The sequence below is a fragment of the Phodopus roborovskii genome, unplaced genomic scaffold, assembly GCF_943737965.1.
Source record: "Phodopus roborovskii unplaced genomic scaffold, PHOROB, whole genome shotgun sequence".
Lineage (NCBI taxonomy): Eukaryota > Metazoa > Chordata > Mammalia > Rodentia > Cricetidae > Phodopus > Phodopus roborovskii.
In genome coordinates, this window is record NW_026125711.1 from 1555801 (window position 1) to 1573178 (window position 17378).

The 17378-nt window shown below is 40.4% G+C and overlaps 1 protein-coding gene across 1 annotated transcript in view; it reads left to right on the forward strand.

Annotated features, from left to right (window-relative positions):
• The first annotated feature begins 14279 nt into the window (after window positions 1-14279).
• Window positions 14280-17378, forward strand: part of Dgkk (diacylglycerol kinase kappa) — a 113055-nt gene continuing 109956 nt past the window's right edge. The window contains exon 1 of the mRNA XM_051178515.1: window positions 14280-15169. Within this exon, the coding sequence (XP_051034472.1) occupies window positions 14477-15169 (693 nt within the window). The 5' untranslated portion in view covers window positions 14280-14476. The remainder of the gene's footprint in view (window positions 15170-17378) is intronic.

Sequence of the window (17378 nt, forward strand, 5' to 3'; positions counted from 1 at the left end):
AGATGCCTTAGCTATTACCTCCATTCTAAATGTATCTCCAGTTTCCTAGGAGAAAAAAATTAACATTTTCCCCCTCTATACTAGTACTTTTTCCAGGCACCTAATCATCAATCTTATCATACTATACCTCCTCAATTTGTAAGTAGCTGTGACCTAAGAGAGGTTTGTGTGTGGAACTCCAAGTGCATTAAAGGTGGGAAATACTTCTTAGGTACTTTTCACCTCAAATACATAGTGCATGCTTAAAATTTGGTAAAAGGATGAATATACTTGGCCACCTAGAAAACCGCTCTCCACCTCATGTTCAAGCAACAAGACATAGCTACTTGCATACAGACCTATGTATTTGTAGCACAAACATCTTGGCTCATGGTGAGTGACAATATGAATTTGATTCTGAAGATGCCCAGAGAAATAATAGACGGTTCTATGGCATTGTCTTTGTCACTTATATATCCTCTTTTATTCTTTATTATTTTCATTCTTGGCATTAAGAATAAAAAATAGTAGCCATTAAGACAATTGTAGAAGTAGTGAAGGGAAGTAAAAATAAGGTGACTTTTTTGGTCTCATTTACACAATTTTGTTTCCATGGACGAGCAAGAACACACATTCGATGTTGTCAAGACTCTGAAATCTTCACTCATCATTCATGTCTCTAGAAAAGGTGAATCACTTTTATTAATCCTGTTCTCTGATTTACCCTCACCCCTTTCACTAGTCACATACAATGAAGAATTTCTCAGGGGAGGAAAGTCAATGGTGTTTTAGTATATAGTCAGTCAATCTTTTTTATTTTTAAATCATTGTATCAGAAGTATATCTTAATGAAGCTTAATATAATACAAAAGAGTTTTACAGAAGAATGAAAATCTATTCAGGACTCAGCAGAACAAAAGGGTTAGAAGCAAGGACTATCAGCTCTACAGGTGCTGCCATGGCTAATGGCACAAAGGAAACAAAACAGCCCATGGAAATCTCAACTAGGTTTGCTGACTGATGTGGTTGTCAATGACCTCCATTGTTCTCAATTGACATATACTAGAGAGAATATGCAGTGAGGACCCGGGAAATCAGGGATTAATTCACTCTCATAGGTATTGAATTTAATTTCACAAAATTCACATGCTGAAATGTAACCCCCATGACCCCTAACTAACATGACTGTATTTAGAGATTGGAGCCTCTGGAAGAGGTTATCATGAAGGTGAAGCTTTCACAAATGAATCAATGGCTTTGTCAAAAAAGACACCAGAGAGCTGGCTAGTACACCCCCATCCTACCTTGAAAGAACACAGTGCAGGAAGTTGAGAGCCATTTCTAGAGTCTGACCATCCTTACATTCTTATCTCAAACTCCCATCCTTCATGACTATGAGGAATAACTGCCTGTTGTTTCCACATCCTAGTCTGTGTTATTTTGTTATGACAACCTGAGCTGACTAAGATAACATTCTACACTTTCTCCTACATAATTTGTAACTAGTGAAGACACTCTCTTTTCTGCTTACTCTTCTGCTCCTCAAGGAAAACTCTCAAATTGCATTGAGGTCTTTGCTTTTCTTGTTTGTCATTTCTAGGCTGTATTCAAGTGAATAATCAAGACATTTTCAGTCTCATGCCAGCTATTCCTGAAATTCTACTGTAAGATTGTAGATAGGGTCACATTTTCCTGATTTCTACCTGGAACTTCCATTTCCCCTACAAGCAAGTTGTAAGTTTGCAATGGGAAGAAAGATGAACATTCTGGGGAATAATAAAGCACAGGATAGGGGCTTTGAGGTCTGGAGGCAAGAACAGGAAGAGATACTTCAAAGAATTTGGAGATAATATGACCAAAGAGGTGATACATCTTTCCAAAAGTGTGGAAATAGCAACAAAGAAATAGGAATGGCAGAAACTAATGTATTGCATACCCCCTCGCTTTTCTACAACCCCAATGTGTAGTGATACACTCTCACAACTTGATTGACTTGGAAAGAACCCACTTGAAGGATTCTGTGCTAATGAATGTATCTCCTTTACAGGACTTCTAAGGAAATTAAATGAAAGAACATATAGGTATTCCTTAATGAGGAACTAACTAGTCTTACAATAATCATTCCATGAATGAGACCCATTGTAGCTGTTATTGTTGGGAGTGGCTATTGCTTAAGTTAGGGTACCCCTATGATAATAATGTGATACTAGCAGTATTATATTTGCCCTTGTGTTGACATCAATTGTAGCACAGAGTATATACAAATGTGTTGAAAACATGATAGTGCTACAAACCTCATTGGCTGTGAGATTTAGTCTCTAGAGCAGTGGTTCTCAACTGTGGGTCAAGACCCCTGGAAGTCAAAAGAATCTTTCATAGGCGTAGCCTAAGAGCATTGGAAAACACAGACACTTACAATGTGATTCATAACAGTAGCAAAATTTTAGGTATGAAGTAGCAATGAAAATAAGTTTTGGTTTGGGTTCACCATAGCATGAGGAACTATAATAAAGGATCATGGCATTAGGAAGGTTGAGAACCACTGCTCTAGATTGAGTGGAGGAAAAAAAAAAAAAAAAGATCTGTGGACTCGGGAAAAACTGAGCACAGTAAAGATGTCTACTTCTATCTCCATAACAGGAAAATTAAGTTTTCATATTTATTAATAATGCTCCTAATCCTTTACTCCATTTAGTTCTTAGAGAGTTACAAACTCTAAGCACGGTATTGGTAGATTCTTCTTTGAGAACGTGATAAACTCTAGGGGAAAAAAAGGTATTGATTTCAGCTGGATGTGGTGACACACACTTGTAATATCAATACTTGGGAAGCTGAAATACAGAGGATCCTGCATATAAGTAAAGCCAGTCAGGGGTATATGACTCAATTCTGTCTCAGAACAAAAAAGAATCAAATAAGTCTCTTTAATGCAGGTGGGATTATATGCCTTGTTTCTAAGATAGCAGAAAAGACAAAGTTGCTAACTTAACATTATGTAAGGTCTGCCTTAGAAGAATAAAGCCAGGATCTTGATTTAAGGATTTGGTGTAATTAGAGGTAATTCCAGAGAAAGCTACATGACAAAGAACTGCCATAGACCTTAAGGAAATTTGACTAGCCCAGTCAACAGGTCATACAGCCACAGGAAAAATAAATTCTGAAACCAAACTGTATAATCATGGGAGCAAATTCTTCCCCATTCTAAACTCCAAATGTGATTGCATCTTAACACATATATTGATTTTTATGGAGAATCTGAGCAAAATATTCAACTAAATACATGTGAATTCTTGACAGCAATTGTGAGTCTGTCAACATGTATTGCTTAAGTCACCAAGTTTGCAGTAACTTGTTACACTGCAATAGAAAGTGAACACACTCCCAGCCTCAACTACTAAGTTGTTTGTCCTTCTAATTAGGTTTGTAGGAACCTATTAATAAACATAAAATATAAATGATCATGATTTATATGAAAGCAGTCCCTAAACTAACAAACACACCAAACGCTTAAAAAGAAAAACATGGGGAAAAAGAATCAGATCAACATTAATGACCACCATTTTCCTCAGAGATAAGTGAATGCATTGTGTCTATCAAACAAGAACAATGTGTTATTTAAAAAAACACAACGCAGAAAACAAAATTGTTCTTAAAATTCCTGTTCCTGAAAACCTTAATTTGTTGTATAGTAAAAATTATTATGGTTTTATCTTAGGTTCCTGGAAGAGCCTCTAAACCTTTGACATTTCTTCAATGGTAGACAACTCTTGGTTCTTCATGTTAAGATTCTAGAACAGTGTTTGAACTTTTGTCAAATAAGTGACTTAGGGTGGGCCCCTGAATTATTATTTCAGGAAGAAACCTAGCCTCAAAATACAAAATAGCATGATTAAAGGATTAAGGCTTTGAATTAGATGGTATCAGCCCAAACTAACCCCTCTTAAAGTATAGGGGGACTGGAATTGGAGATTGACTTCAATCAGGTGTTTCAGTCAACTGGGCCTATGTAACTAAAGCCCAATAAAAAACTCTAGTTTGGGCAAGCCTCCTAGTTGATGAATATTATTGCTCCATAAGGATGATACATTCAGATTTCATGGGAAAAAGACACAAGAACTCCACAATAGAGACTGTTCCAGGTCCCATGCTATATAGGTCTTTTCATTTTGTTAGTTGTGATTGAATTGTTTTTTTAACTATATTATTTTAAAAAATGCTGCCATAAATCTAATACTCACATGAGTTACATGAGTTATTCTAGACAATTTTCAAGCCTGAGGGGATTGTTGAAATTCCAAAATGTGTAGCCAGTTGGTCCTAAGTTTGAATAGCTTATGGATGCTTGGGACCTTGTGGCTGGCATCTGAAGTGAGAAAAAAGCTTGCTGGGTATCAAGCCCTTAACCAATGGAGTCTGTACTTTACATAGTGTCAGAATTATACATTAGCATTACAGAAGAGTTAGAAGGTAAAGCTGGGGGGAAAATTATAGAAGTAGAGAAAACATGCAGGAAAAGGGCAAAAGTAGGTATGGCATGGTGACACACACCAGACATCCTAGCTCTTGGAAGGCTTAAAGCAGTTGTATTGTAACTTTGTTACCAGCCTGGACTACAGAATGAGAACCTGCCTCAAAAAATATAGCCAGCAAGTTACAGTATCAGTGAGAGAAATTCCACATAGGAATTTCACGAAGTCTAGAAAACAATAGAAAAATCAGAGAAAAACTTAAGTAATGCAATAAAAAATTTCCAGAATTGACAGCAAGTTTTAAAATGGAAAGTACCCACAGTGTCCAACATAGTAGGAGGTGCTAAGTATGCACAAAAAGATGTTAATGGGTTGTTGTAGACTAATAGCAAAACAAAGAAAATAATAGGTTCCAGAGAAAAACATTATGATAGATCAGCAAGTAGCATGGTTTCAGACATCTCAAATTGTTCTAATTTCTTTAACAATATCTAGAAGAATATAGTGAAATACCTTTCTAATCACTAGGGATATCAGAGAAGAAAGAGTTTTATGGGTTTAGACAATAATTGGGATAGATTGCAACAATCCCAAAGGATGTCTTCTAGAAGATAAAATTAACAGAAGAGTCTATGCAGCTTCACAAGTTTGGTAAATGCTTAGTTAGCTGAGGAATGGGTTGTTGATGAGATACTACTATATATACAAAAGGAAACATGAACAAGACTATTATCAGACCCATTAAAACAAGAATATATACAAGAAAAGAAAAGTAGTCATAATATGCTATACAACTCAGCTATAGAATGTGCATAGTCACAATAATACACACTCTGAATAGTGATCTAATAAAATTTTAGGTAATTGTGCTTGGACAGTGGTAGAATGGGAGGTTTCTCCCTATGTGTGGAGACTGAAAGTAATATTGATCTAATCTCTTTTCATGAAGAAGCAATAATATGAAAACTTATGAATTAGCTTCATAAGTACATTATTTATCTTAGCAAATCTGTTATAAAGAGTTTCTTCTGGAGAACAGATAATGAGGAGGAGAGTTCTTACAGGTATGATTATATCACAAGTAATTGAAAGTTTTATTAAAATCGAATAAAGTTTTGAAAAAATAAAAACTAATTTAAGTGAACAATCATAAAATAACATTAAACTGCTTCAATTCTTCAGTGACTCAAAATTGCAACTTCTCAAATTTCTGTGGTCCTTTACAATCTGAATCCTGCCTAATGAGTGTCCTTCATCTCATAGTACTCTTGCCCTTGATCTTCAGGCCTTAGCCATTCTGGCCTGCTTTCTTCCCCACAAACAAGTTTGTTCCCATCTGAGGACCTTTATTACTTGCTGTTCTCTCTGCCTGGAATCATTTTCTCTAGATCATTTTATCACTGACTCCTTCTTTACTCAGGACTCATCAGAAAGTAGCTTCTTCAGAAAAACATATAATCGCAAACAACCTCAATCAAATAAAAATTGAAGTCCAGTTGGTCTGTGCTTTTTCAACAATAGTAATGCAATGAAGATAAAACAAAAGTTAGGATCTATTCTAGATTAAAGGAGACTAAAGAGACAAAAACTAAGTGCAATCTATAATTTCATCCAGTTTTTATAAAGAACCTGTATAGAGACCATTGTTTTGGCAAATAGAGAAAACAGCATGTATTATATGTTACACTTTATGAATTTACTGTTAGTTTTTATGAATTTGATTAGTACATTCTATATGAAAGAGGATGTTTTTTTTTCCTTATGAGATACATACTGAAATATTTCTAGAAGCAAAATCAAGATGCCTGAAATTAACTTGAAACAAGGGGTTTGGGACAAGGAAGGAGGGAGGGGGACAGAAAAGAAAGGGAGGGAAAGAGAGTGAGAGAGAAAGGGAGTACATATTAAGCAAATATAGCAAAATGTTAATGTTTGGTGAATAATGATAAAAAATACATTATCATTTTATTATTCTTAAACTTTCTCAAAGGGTTGAAAGCATATCAAGTGAGTAGAAAAAACAATTTTGAACTTTATCTAGTAGTTTATTTATTGATATTAGTGTTGGTAAAGTTATTTTCAAATTGTTTTTCAAAGTTGTTTTTAAACTGTACTATAAGAGTGAGCAAATGAATGGATAAATTGATCCAAGAAGCCTTTCTATGAACTTCCTATCTTATTATCCTCTTTGGGTTCCTTTGCTGTTGTTGTTTGCATCACATTTATCATTTTCTGAAACAACTTCTGTGTATGTACTTCCTTGACTGTCTAATGTGTGCATCACCCCAGCCCTATACTTAGATGTTATTTGAGCAAGGATGGTAGTGTGCTTTGTTTATTGATGAATCACCAGCTTCCAAACAAGTATTGACTATGTCGTTGATATTTAGTATTAACTGGAATGAATGAAGAGATCCCAAGGAACTCTAGAGTCAGGCAGTGTTGTCTTTGTCCCAAGGCTAAGTTAATTTCTTGAGACACAGTTGTAAAAGGGCTTTGTTATTGTAGAGTTCTGTGAAACGGAAAGGGGACGCTTGGTCTAGTTGTAGCATGTCAAATGTGGCTGATGGGAATAGGCACTACCAAAATTTGCAGTAATCCCAGGGGTTACAACCACAGGAAGTAGAGTTAAAACCAAAAGGTACCTGGTGACGGTCTCTCTGTTTCTGCTACCCAACACAATTTAGGGTTTCTGGAATTACAGATGTATACCACCACATCTGGCTTCTTCACGTGGGTTCTGGGGATTAACTTCAGGTTATCAGACTTGACTGACAAGAATGTTTACACAAAGAGTCATCTTTTTGGCCTGCAACTGGCTGCTTTAATGTGTTAATTTTATCTAAAACAATTGAATTGGGTGACATCTTGTACTTATAAATCACTTTAATTGTGTAAATATTTTCACCGTGATTCCTTCTAACACAGAGCCAAAAAAAAAAAAAAAAGTGCGCTTTGAGTTTGAGTCTCAATGAAGGAGAACTACAGGGACAAGGAAGCAGCTAGGAACAGAGTGACTTATTCACAGAAGGGGAAGAAAACTACAACCCAAACAATTCAGACTGTAAGCACCTCTTTGTTCATCTTACATTTCTTTCCCTACCTGTTTCCCTTACCCTTATAACTTTCCTTGGTTTGATGTCAAAAAGAGGTGTTTGTGAAGAATGGTAGGGTAACTGTGGTCTCTTGTGCCACTGTCCACTCCCACCCCTGGGGCGTATATTCTCCTCTACTCTGAAATTAACAGTCCCTCCTGAGGAGTAATTTCCATTGGATATTTGGGGAAGTCATTAAATGGTATTGGTATTAAATCCTTGTCTAACTGAACAGTGATTAAAAGCTTTAATGTTTATTCCTTTGTGGTTTAAAATGTACAAGTATTTATTGATGGTACAACTATAGTATGCCTTCTCCTTTTCTTTACTTCATCTCTTCATAAAACCTCCTTTCACAGTTTTACCTTGCTACAACAGAAACAATGATTGGACTTCCTAGAATTACTCACATAACATGCATCCATGTTTCTATAGAAGTACGTCAACATGTATACGTTTTACCTGTTCTATGATTCACAAGAGTGACAAAATAACTTAAATTTTTTCTCTTATTTCCTCAGTTAGAAAGTAGCATTAGTATCTAAGATTTATATTGGCTTTGCGTGGTTCTTTTGTGGTAATTCATCATTCAAAGTAGGATTGAAAGTTTGGCTTTAATCAACATTTTAATTCTACTGAAAAATGGAAATTTCTATCTTATTAAAATACCATACAATAATTTGCACAGGATTTTGTTGACAGTAAATGTACAGAAGTAGTTCATGTTTGTTCTTGAACAATTTAGAAAAATACAGGGTATATATATTTAGTCTTTATATGTACATGTATGTAATGATTTCTGGATCAAAAATATTTTGAGGGAAAATGCATTTTTACTGAAGAGCTTGAAACTTTTTTCCATGATCAGCCAAGCAAGATATGTCGAAAGGCACTTAGATCTTCGGGTTAACCAATGGCTGTCAAGTTTGACTTAAGGGACTCTCAAGAGGATGGAATTCAGGCCTGGTCCTGCAAACCTAGCCCACTATCTGTGGCTGGTGAGGCCATAGGACCTAGAGTAGAATCTTCTACTGCCACTTTCCTAAGCAAATATAATTTCTAACTGCATTCTAAATATTTGAGCATCTCTGTGTGTGTGTGTGTGTGTGTGTGTGTGGTGTGTATATATATTATGTATGTATATGCATATATACAAATATAGATAGACAGACAGACAGACAGACAGACAGACAGACAGATAGATAGATAGATTGTAGCTCTCACCCTTCATCAAAGAAAGTAGGCTTTGAGGTAGAGTAAGGAAAACAGCATCTGGGGGTGGGGTGGGATATGATAACTGGATTAAAGATGATTAAAATATGTTATTTACATTATGAAATGTCATAATGATAAGTAATATATACTAATAATATACTAATAAAATTCAAATCTACATATTAAATCAAATTTACATTTAAATCTAAATTACTTATAATACCAAACACAATCTAAATGTTTAATAGGCATCTTTGATTGTGGCCAGCATTTTTTTTTTCTGTCCTATATACAAAATGAAAATTCACTCCTTATATGGGTTCAAGACTATGCCAAAGATACCAGTTACGACAGCTGTTGGGTTTTTTGGGCTCTCACCCACTTCAAGTACTTCTGAATTTCCAGTTATCTCCTCTTTGAGAGGATGATTGTAATAATTTGCAACAGTACATTAACCATGTCAGAGCTAGTTCTTTCATCTTAAGAAAATGATTACCAGATGGGATATTTTGCAATGGCCTTTTAATTCAACTCAAAGTGTATATTCCTTAAAGTGTTACTAATGTCTAATCTGCTCTATATGATGTACAAAATCATACTTAGATCATATCAAGCATTATCCTATTTGGCAAAAAGATTTGGAACTGAATCTCTGGATTTCCATGGTGCCACAGGTTATTTCTATTATAATCTTAGTAACAATACTATTAGTCTTTGGGTGTTTAACAGTTGTTTTAATTTTTTTAATCTCCTATTCTTTACAGTTGATCTTCCTCAAATGGCCCAGCAACAATTCAACTCCAACTGTCTAGGTGCCCTGGCCATCTTCTGAGACCTGAAGAACTCTCTGCATAGCCCTCCCTCCCCCCTCCCTTCCTCTCCCCTTCTCTCCATTTTCCCCTCTTACCTTCTTATTTTCTTCTTCTTCTCTTGCCTTACACTTGTTAGACAAGTTACACTGAGTTACAACCCCACACTTACCATTTTTTTCTTTTGGCCATATCTAAGCCATAGAATGTCAAAGATGTTACAAAGACCTTCAAACAGTCCTCAGACCCACAACCATCTCTCTTCTGCCTGCCTGCAAATACTTTTTCTCTCGCCCTCCAATCATTTACCATTAGTTAAAATTTCATATTAGAAATTCTATTAGCATGTTTTGTCCATGAATAACCTAGTGGAGTGGATCCAAATGTGTATGTAGATGGTTAAGCTGATAGTCTGTGGCTCGAGCACAAGTGTTGCCAATACAAACCTAAAATTATAGGTGGCAGGAAAAATGAAGAGTTGTGATTTTACAAATGACTCCAAATGAACTGGATATGACTTCAAGGAACCAAAGTAGGTTAGTATATGCTTCCAGAATAAAATACACTGTCAAGAGTAATTTTTCTGGCCAGGCATGGTGCTGCATGCCTTTAGTGCTAGCCCTCAGTGTGTTCAAGGACAGCCTGTTTTACAGGGAAAGCTCCAGGACAGCCAGGGTGGTTACACAAGGAAATCCTGTCTCAAAAAAAAAAAAAAAAAAAAAAACCTAAACAAAAACAAAAAAACAAGCAAACAGATAAGCAAAGAATAATTTTTTCCAACTGAGTGGTTTTACCACATCACTACTGCGCTAAAACAACTTCTACTGGATCTCAATTATCTTTAAAACAAAAAGTGTAGTCTTCCAAGACTTTTAACATCCTTTACTTCTATTACTCACTTTGCCCTAACCTCTATGCTCAACCCTTGATATGGTTCCCTGTTCTCAGTCAGCCTAGCTCACTCTCAGCATGGATTTTCATTGTTTCCTTTCTCCTTGCCTACACATATTTTATACTTGTCCCATGCTGATCTTTGTTAACTGACTAATCAAGATCTACTTCGTGATATGCTTCCTTTCAATAAGTCATCTCTACTTCACTGACAACATCACTCGACACTTTTGTGACAGAATACACGGAGCTACAGGAAGAATTTACACAGCCATTGTGTTAAAGCCCCCAGGTCAGCACTGTGATATGGTTTTTCTCAGATGGGAGTTGAGAGACACACGTTCTAGATAGCTGTTCAACCACCAATTATCTCTGTGACCTAAGACATAGTGCTTAATCTCACCGGACTTGTGTTTTCTTGTCTATATAAGTCAAGGGGTAGGAATGTGCAATGGAAGTCCAGACTTCCTTTCTCACATATTTGTTATGAGGCTCAAGAGAAATAATGTATTTAGGTGTAGTTTAGAATTCAAATGCATTGTATAAACCCAACTTTTAAAATCTACAACCCTGTATCTCTTAAGCCCTAGGAAACCTGAGTGAAGAGATAATGGGTTTGCATTCTAATCCCTTCAGAAATGTCAGACTCGTCTACCTTTCCCATGCATGTTGCTCATCACCCCATCTCTATTTTATTTAGAAGATTATTACAAAAGATTCTATTTTGGCTTTGAATATTGCCAAGGTGGCAACGTGGGAAAGATAGGCAGCTGCTAAGACTCAGAAAAAGGCACCTAATTCATTCAAAATTTCTGTAAAAAGGAGGACTTAAGAAATTTAAAACTATTGATCCAGGGCCAAGAGGCCCTCTAGCACTGCATTATCACTCACATTCAATAATGAAAATGAAATGAGAAAAAGAAAGAAGAGCGTCAATGTTGTAATGGTTCTTTGGCCTCTGTTTAAATGATCCTTGGCTATCTGAAACACCAAATTCTGCTGAAAAGCACTGCAGAAAAAAGATACCCTACCCAGTAACCTGTAATGTATGAGCTGATTAGTAAACACTTCCTAAATCTTTCTCTGACACAGCATCTATTCCAAGCCTTTTCTGGTTTTGCTTTTAATAAAAACAGGTTATGGAGGGGAGGAAATATACTAGTTGCAGCAAAAGTGCTTCCCAATCAGGCACCAATCAACCATTCTGATACCCTGTTACCAAAAGAGACACATATAAAGCATTGTATTTAAAGCTAGTCAGAAGAAGAAAGATCAAAACAGACAAATAAAATCAGTCCTTGCTCTCAAACTGTGACAGACATCTTTTGAAGCAATGGGAAGTCATTTCTAAAATACTCAAAGCTAATCATAATACAATTCTGGTAGTATATAGACCCAGCAACCTACCCTAGTAGAGCAAAACATGGACAAAACAACACCCAAATAATCTTGGATCAAGAGATCACACCATAAATTTTAGACTCATCATGAATGAGCATAGACAGAATTACAAACAAGAGTTCACTGAATATACATACAGTGATGACTCCAAGTTGTCTCCTAGTGCTGTTGTGCTTGTTGACAAAATCATCTGTGTCAAAACCCAAAAGGCCATCTTATTCTGTGACTGCACAGTTTTCAGCTTTTGTGATTCCATGTTAAAGCCTTGTAAAATAAACATTTAAATGTGGGACACAAGTTCCTTTGAAGGATGTTTCCTGTTTGTTGGTTTTTTTGTTTTGTTTTTTGTTTTTGTTTTGTTTATCCAGAGTGTAAAAACCTGAAAACTGACCCCAAGCCTGGTTTTAAAACTGGTTAGATGTGACACCTGTGGGTTTCAGTTATGAACAGACACGATTAACACAGCTTAGTGTTTCTCTCTCTCTCTCTCTCTCTCTCTCTCTCTCTCTCTCTCTCTCTCTCTGAGTGTGTGTGTGTGTGTGTGTGTGTGTGTGTGTGGTATCAGAGAGGGTAGGAAAATTCCAAAGAGTGGCAAGTAGGTAGGCACATAAGATGGATTTATTAGAAAAAGGCCTGCCAAGTAAGAGAGTTGAAGGGCTCAGCTCTCCCGGGTTTCTCCCATTCTGGAGGTTAGAGATGATCCCTGTGCTGGGCTTTGTAGCTGTCAAGCAGTGTGACTTGTATGCAGAATGATAGGTTTAAGTACAGATGCTGCAGCAAGTGTCAGAGAAATGCTGACTGCATCATTAGATTCTGGTCTTTGGAGGGGCATATATATGAGACTGCCGCAAGTGGTATTCATTGCTAAGATGTGGTGTCGAGAACAGAAAAATACTGCAGATTCGAGAAAATTATTAGTGAATATCACCTAACAAAGAAATAGGGACCAGCCAATGTTGCACTTTGGAAAAATTAATGGAGGAGGGGCTGCAGATGGAGGGCTGCCATCCAAACTGCAGCATTCTCTGTGTGGGAGATAAATTCACTTGTCATATTTCAAATTAGGTTTATAGGTATTCCTCCCCCACCCGGCTGTGGCTTGATGGGAAGACTTCTCAGATTTTAATTCTATATGGCAGCACATTGGCGTCTAAAGTCTAGGTCTAAGATGATGGTTTGTAGGTATGTGTGCATGACTAACAAGGACAGAGCTTCTAAAGTCGCCTAATGTCGTTGGAAGAGTGCTGCTGCAGCAACCTGTCCTTTTTGCAACACATTTTTCCATCCCTAATGCTACAGTGCTTTGGGAGGCTTAAAAAAAAAAAAAAAAAGAGGTGTGGGTGTTGGAATTTTTTTTTTCTCAGTCCAGGACATGACCGTTTTTCAAACACACACACACACACACACACACACACACACACACACACACACACACACACACACACACACACACGTTAGATTAGAAGTCCTGCAGATACCTAGGAAGTCCAGCTAAAAGCAGAAGGCAGTCTCTCTTATGGCAAAGCCTAGCCAGACAGATGCCAGATAGCTGCAGAGATCAGCATAGCCTAACCACCACCACTGCCAGGGCACTCTCTTCCTCTCTTGCCTTGCTGTCTGGCGCGCCGGGCTTCATCTGCAGACTGCAGAAAGCCAGGGCTTCAGTTCTCCCTCATCACACTCCGTTCCCAAACACCGCAAAACCAGTACGGAATAGCAACCTCCTCAACTGTTGTGGTTTAGAAAACCGCAGGCAAAATAAAATAAACCAGGGGCTCGGAAGACTCTCGGAGGAGGGTCTCCCCACCCCATACCCATCTCTCTCTTTCCAAGCTCTGTAGGTTAATTTCTTTTCCTGGGTTAGATAAAAAGGATTACTTGTCCATCCTGACTTGGAGGTTGGGAACGAAGTGGCTAGGGAGGGCAAGAGTCTGATCCCAGGCTAGATCCACCTGCTGCTGAAGTGAGAGGGCGATTAACTACCCTATGGTAGCGGCTCCTGTAGAGTGTAGAAGGATTGCAAAGACCCTCAACTTCTCTCTCATTCTCTCTGTCTCTGTCTCTGTCTGTCTCTCTCTCTCTCTCTCTCTCTCTCTGTGTGTGTCTGTGTATCTGTCTGTCTGTCTGTCTTGGGCTCTCTCCTCCCGGTCTCTCCCTGTCTCTGTCTCTTCCTCGGTCTCTCAGTCTCTGAGTCTGTATGTCTCTCTCTCCCATTCTTGTCACTAAAGAGTTAACACCGGCCAGGCTCCAAGTCCTCCCCACAAGCCACTTCACTCCCCCTCCTCTTTTTTGCCCCCCCTCCCTTCCCGCGCACGTCGCTAAGAGGTCATCAAGCGCTCTGCCCAGTCGCGTTCTCAAGTCTTACTCTTTCCCGCCCATCAAACCCGTAGCTGCTTACGAAGAGGTGTGCGCTCACCAAGGGGCGTGTTCCAGCTCCAGGAGACGCTGTGCGCCCCTGGGTTAGACCTCAGAGCTGCGCTAGCCATGGAGCGAAGCGGGTGCAAAGTTTGGCACCCCGCAAAGGGATGTCAGATAAGAGTGGGCGGACCGCCCGAAAGCTCTCTTGCTTTCCAGTCTTAGGGGCGCCGGCTGCTTGTACCCCAGACAGCGTGCTGCAATGGACGGTGTAGATTCGGCGGCCCAGGGCACTGCCCAGCCTCAGGATGGAGAGCAGGCGGCGGAGTCCCCGGAGCCGCCACCGCCACCTCCTGCTCCGCCGCCGGCTCCGCCGCCACCGGCTCCTCCACCAGAACCAGAACCAGAACCAGAGCTTGCTCTGGGACCCTGTCCAGAGGCGACTCCAGAACCAGCCACAGAACCAGACGCAAAACCAACCCCAGAGCCGGCCCCGGAGCCGGACCCAGGACCAGACTCAGAGCCGGAACCAGAGCCGGACCCAGAACTTGTCCCAGAGACGGCCCAGGAGCCGATCCCAGAATTTGCCCCAGAGCCGGCCTCGGTGCCGACCCCAGAACCAGACTCAGAGCCGGAACCAGAGCCGGACCCAGAACTTGTCCCAGAGACGGCCCAGGTGCCGGTCCCAGAATTTGCCCCAGAGCTGGCCTCAGAGCCGGCCCCAGAACCGACTAGAGAGCCTACCCCAGATCTTGACACAGGGCTAGCCCTAGAGTCAGCCCCAAAACCTGCCACTAAGAGGGCCCCAGAGTCGTGCCCTGAGCCAACTCCAGAGAGTCCAAAGATGAGTTCAGCACTACAACTGTTGCAGTTTCAGGTGGTCCCTGGAGAGAAGGGTCGAAAGCCATCTCCATTGCCATCGCCCAAAGGGTCAATAACGTGGTCCCGAATAAAGGTAAGAAAAAGATTCCCCGGGGGGGGGGCGCGGCAAGGTGAAGTCGGATGGGTATGGAGTTTGGGGGACTCCATGCATCCCTTGCATCCATTTGGCTGCCACTCACCAGAAAGATGTAGGATTGGGAGAGCCTGGGGAAGCGGGAAGTGTCAGGGAAGCGGGAAGTGCTTGGGAGGCGGGAAGCAACATGTGGGAAAAAAAGAAAAAAGAAAAAAAAGAGAGTAAGCTGCTTGGGGTTAAGAAAAGAGGGGTCAGCAGAAGTGGGAAGAAGTGACAGTGCAGTGAGCATGTATATCTTGATAAAAGCGTCGAGAGGCACCCCCAGGGAACGCAAGATACCTGAAGTATTTGGGGCTGGCTGAAGGTACTTAAGTGGGTGACACTGAGGGGGAGGAGGGCGATGGGACACACCTCTGCCACAGTCACTGCCGCAGAGGCCCAAACTGCACAGCCTCTGCCTGCTTGGCCCCCTCCCTGCCACTAAGAAGGAGGGGGCACATCAGCTGAACACACTCTAGGAAGGTCCCTGGTGTCTCCGTCCCCTGCTGGCCACTGGTACTCCAAGCAGAGGTGAGGGGAAGGGCGGCGCCCACGCGCACTGCAGGGGAAGGGCAAGGTTCTCTGGGAGGAGGGGGAGAGAATGCTTCTGTTGAAGGCAACATGTCTGTCTGCAGGATTTACCAGCAGGTAGGTGCAAACACAGTGATACAGTGACGCGAGGCGTCACAAGGGGGCAACTGTCATCCCGAGCCAGGACCAGCTGGAATAGTACTGCAGTCCTTGTTCAGAGACGTGAAAACACGAGTTGGGTTTTGTGAGCAGAGTGTGTGAACCGCAACTTTCATCTCTCCCTCTCTACAGCAATTCCTGGTGAAATACTGCACTTAACTCGTGGGGGGGGGGGGGTGAGGGGAGGATGAATGAAGGGTCCTCTGGCACCAGTCCAAGCCAGAGGAGGGAGGAGGGTTTTCAATGTCTACCTCTCGTCTATCTGATTTTCTCCCTGTCTCGGGTCCCTACAGTCTAAACCGTGAAAATCACGATAATGCCTATGCCTCACTTCAGCTGTCCCCTAAGAAAAATACACAGGTAGAGGCACAAGCAAATAACACGATATGCCAACAACAGCAGCCCATTCTGCTGTTTGGCAGGGCTAGGGACATGTCTTGGGAATCCTACTGCTATGAACTACACACTTGTAGAATGCAGAATGCAGGGGTGGGGAAGTAAAATTGGCATCATGAAATAGCGTGACAAGTATCTGCAGTGATAAAAGTCTGCAGTGAAACTTTCAAAGAAAGAAGACAAAGGGGTGAAAATTTATGTAAATAAATAAAATACTATGATAGTGGTCTGAACAATTAAAAAAAAAATCAGGGATGGATCTTTCCCCTTCTGGCAGATATCCTTCCTTGGTGAGATTTCGAGAAAGGGGTTGGGGTGGGGTGAGCAGCTAACCAGGAAAGTCATCCTAACCCCAAAGTTAGCTGTTTTCTCTTTGGAAAGGTTTGCGTTAAACTGGTGAGTGGGAGATGAGCAAGAATCACCTGACCCGTGGCCATCTTAAGTGACATTTGGGGAACTAGGCTGAAAAACAGGCCTAGCTCCGTGATTACCTGCATGGTCTGTGAGGGCATCTTCCCTTTGGCCTGAGGAAGGCAGACCGGGGGCCAGGACCCCTTTTCCCAATCCTCAGTGAAAATCATTCCTTAGCTCTGAAAGCATATTTTACCAGCTTGACTGGAAAATGTCTGTTGCCAGATATGGAGGATCATCAAGGCAAGAGGAATCAGGGCAGTTTCCTTTATATTGTGCAGCTTCGCATATGCTGGCTGGCAGCTCACTGAAAGCATTCATAGGAGACAAAGACCCCAGGGGGTTGACTTTACCCTCAGAAGAGTCAGGCATTTGTTAACCCCCATTATCTATAGGAACCCTAACTATCATCAGGAGGGACCTGTAGATAAGCTACTAACAGCAATTCCCCTCTGATGCAGTTGGCAACAGCTGATGTTCAGGGGTAGGGTCATTTTCTTTTGCATTATTTCAAGCAAATAGCACCTACAAACAGCTGACTTGCGTCTTAACATTCAATACAAATAGATTGACTTATTAGCTGGGGTAAGTGTGTTCTCAAATACTGCCTCCTTGAGGAAAGCTTGGGAAAACAAACACACACACACCATCTCAAACAATACAAGTCTCAGTT